Source organism: Amblyomma maculatum, chromosome 5 (genome assembly GCF_055883805.1).
Source record: "Amblyomma maculatum isolate TAMU_Amacu chromosome 5, ASM5588380v1, whole genome shotgun sequence".
NCBI lineage: Eukaryota > Metazoa > Arthropoda > Arachnida > Ixodida > Ixodidae > Amblyomma > Amblyomma maculatum.
Genome location: NC_139348.1, coordinates 58,701,674 through 58,703,081, shown reverse-complemented (window position 1 = coordinate 58,703,081; position 1,408 = coordinate 58,701,674). Strand labels below are relative to the sequence as shown.

At 54.7% G+C, this 1,408-nt stretch overlaps 1 protein-coding gene across 1 annotated transcript; it reads right to left on the bottom strand.

The window, feature by feature from the left end:
• Nucleotides 1–238: 238 nt before the first annotated feature.
• Nucleotides 239–970, bottom strand: LOC146188379 (uncharacterized). The gene has a single exon (XM_084605036.1). The coding sequence runs from the start codon at nucleotides 968–970 to the stop codon at nucleotides 239–241; it is 732 nt and encodes a 243-aa protein (XP_084461162.1).
• Between the last annotated feature and the right edge of the window lie 438 nt (nucleotides 971–1,408).

Here is a 1,408-nt window from a genome sequence, read left to right as displayed (position 1 = left end):
CTGTTGGAAACTCCTACGCGGCTGCAGCGACGCTCGCTCTGCGACTAGACCGACCAGAATCGCAGCGTCGCCGGGCAAAAATCGTATCATGTGAAAAGGGCTTTACGTTGGACCGGATGATAACAATGTGGAGGTTGCGCATAAGTATGCGCAGAGTGGGTCGCTACATCACCCCCACCCCTCCACGCGGAGTGGAGAACCCTCAGGCCTTGCAAAAACCTGTGCAGAATACCTGACGTCAATGGCATCTAGTGACAGAAGCAGGCTGCGATGTCGGGGGTGTGGATGGACGCCTGTGGGTGCACTGGTATTTTCTGGTTCGGTGGAATTGGTACAGGCTGGGTTCAGCCGATGATAAAGACGCGGACGTCTTCCCATTAACGCGCAGGGTGAAGGTTTTGTCGTCGCAACGGAGAACTGGATAGGGTCCGCTGTAAGGTGGCTGGAAAGGCCTGCGGACGGTGTCGTCGCAGAGAAAAGTGCGTGCACGTTGCCAGATCCTTGAAGACGAAAGGACAGTCTTACAATGATGAGCTGCAGATGATGGGCGGAGGGCAGCGATGGTGCATCGGAGCCAGGTGACGAAATCGGTGGGATCTGACGTCGCGGTGATGAATGATGGTGCAACAAGAAATTTGCCTGGGAGACGGAGTGGTTCCCCGTAGACGAGCTCTGCGGGTGTAGCCTGAATGTCCGGCTTGAAGTTGGCATGCAGACCTGGGTGACGTTTGGAATGACATCGAGCCAGGTTGAGTCCAGGTGCCACATGATAGCGGACGATCCCGTAGGCGCAGCGTTGGTAGCTGGTGGTCCTCGAGCGCTTGAAGGTCAGTCCGAGGAGCCTGAAAAAGTGCGATTCGAACTTTTGTCCTTGGTCGGTGGTGACGCTGCGAGGGGGCCCGAAGCGAGCAATCCAGCCGCCGAAGAAGGTCGAGGCGATGTTTCCACGGTGATTCCCTCGATGGGCCATGCCTCAGGCTTTCGAGTATACCAATCGATGGCGGTGAGGCAGTAGCGATGGGGTCCAGCTGGGGAAAGTGAGAAAACCTATCATACCAAGGTGGACGTTTTGAAACCCTACGATGTTGATGCCATCACCTGCCCATCAAGTTTTGTTAACAGTTTAAATATGCACTTCATAAATATCATGTAGGCAATCATATTCAATCAATGTTTGTACTCCCACCCCTTATGTAATACCCCCAATGTGGGGTCTTTAAGGTAATAAAGTGAAGTAAAGTGAAGTGAAGAAGTGAAGACCAGAGAGCTGGCGGCGCTTCGAGAGGTGAAGCGACATGCCTGGTGACTTTAGCGTGCTGGCGTGGAATGCAGGAGCGCGTCCCGGTGCGGCAATCCTGCTGCATGGAGGGCCAGACAGCGATCGACAACGAGGCGTGTATGCCGCATG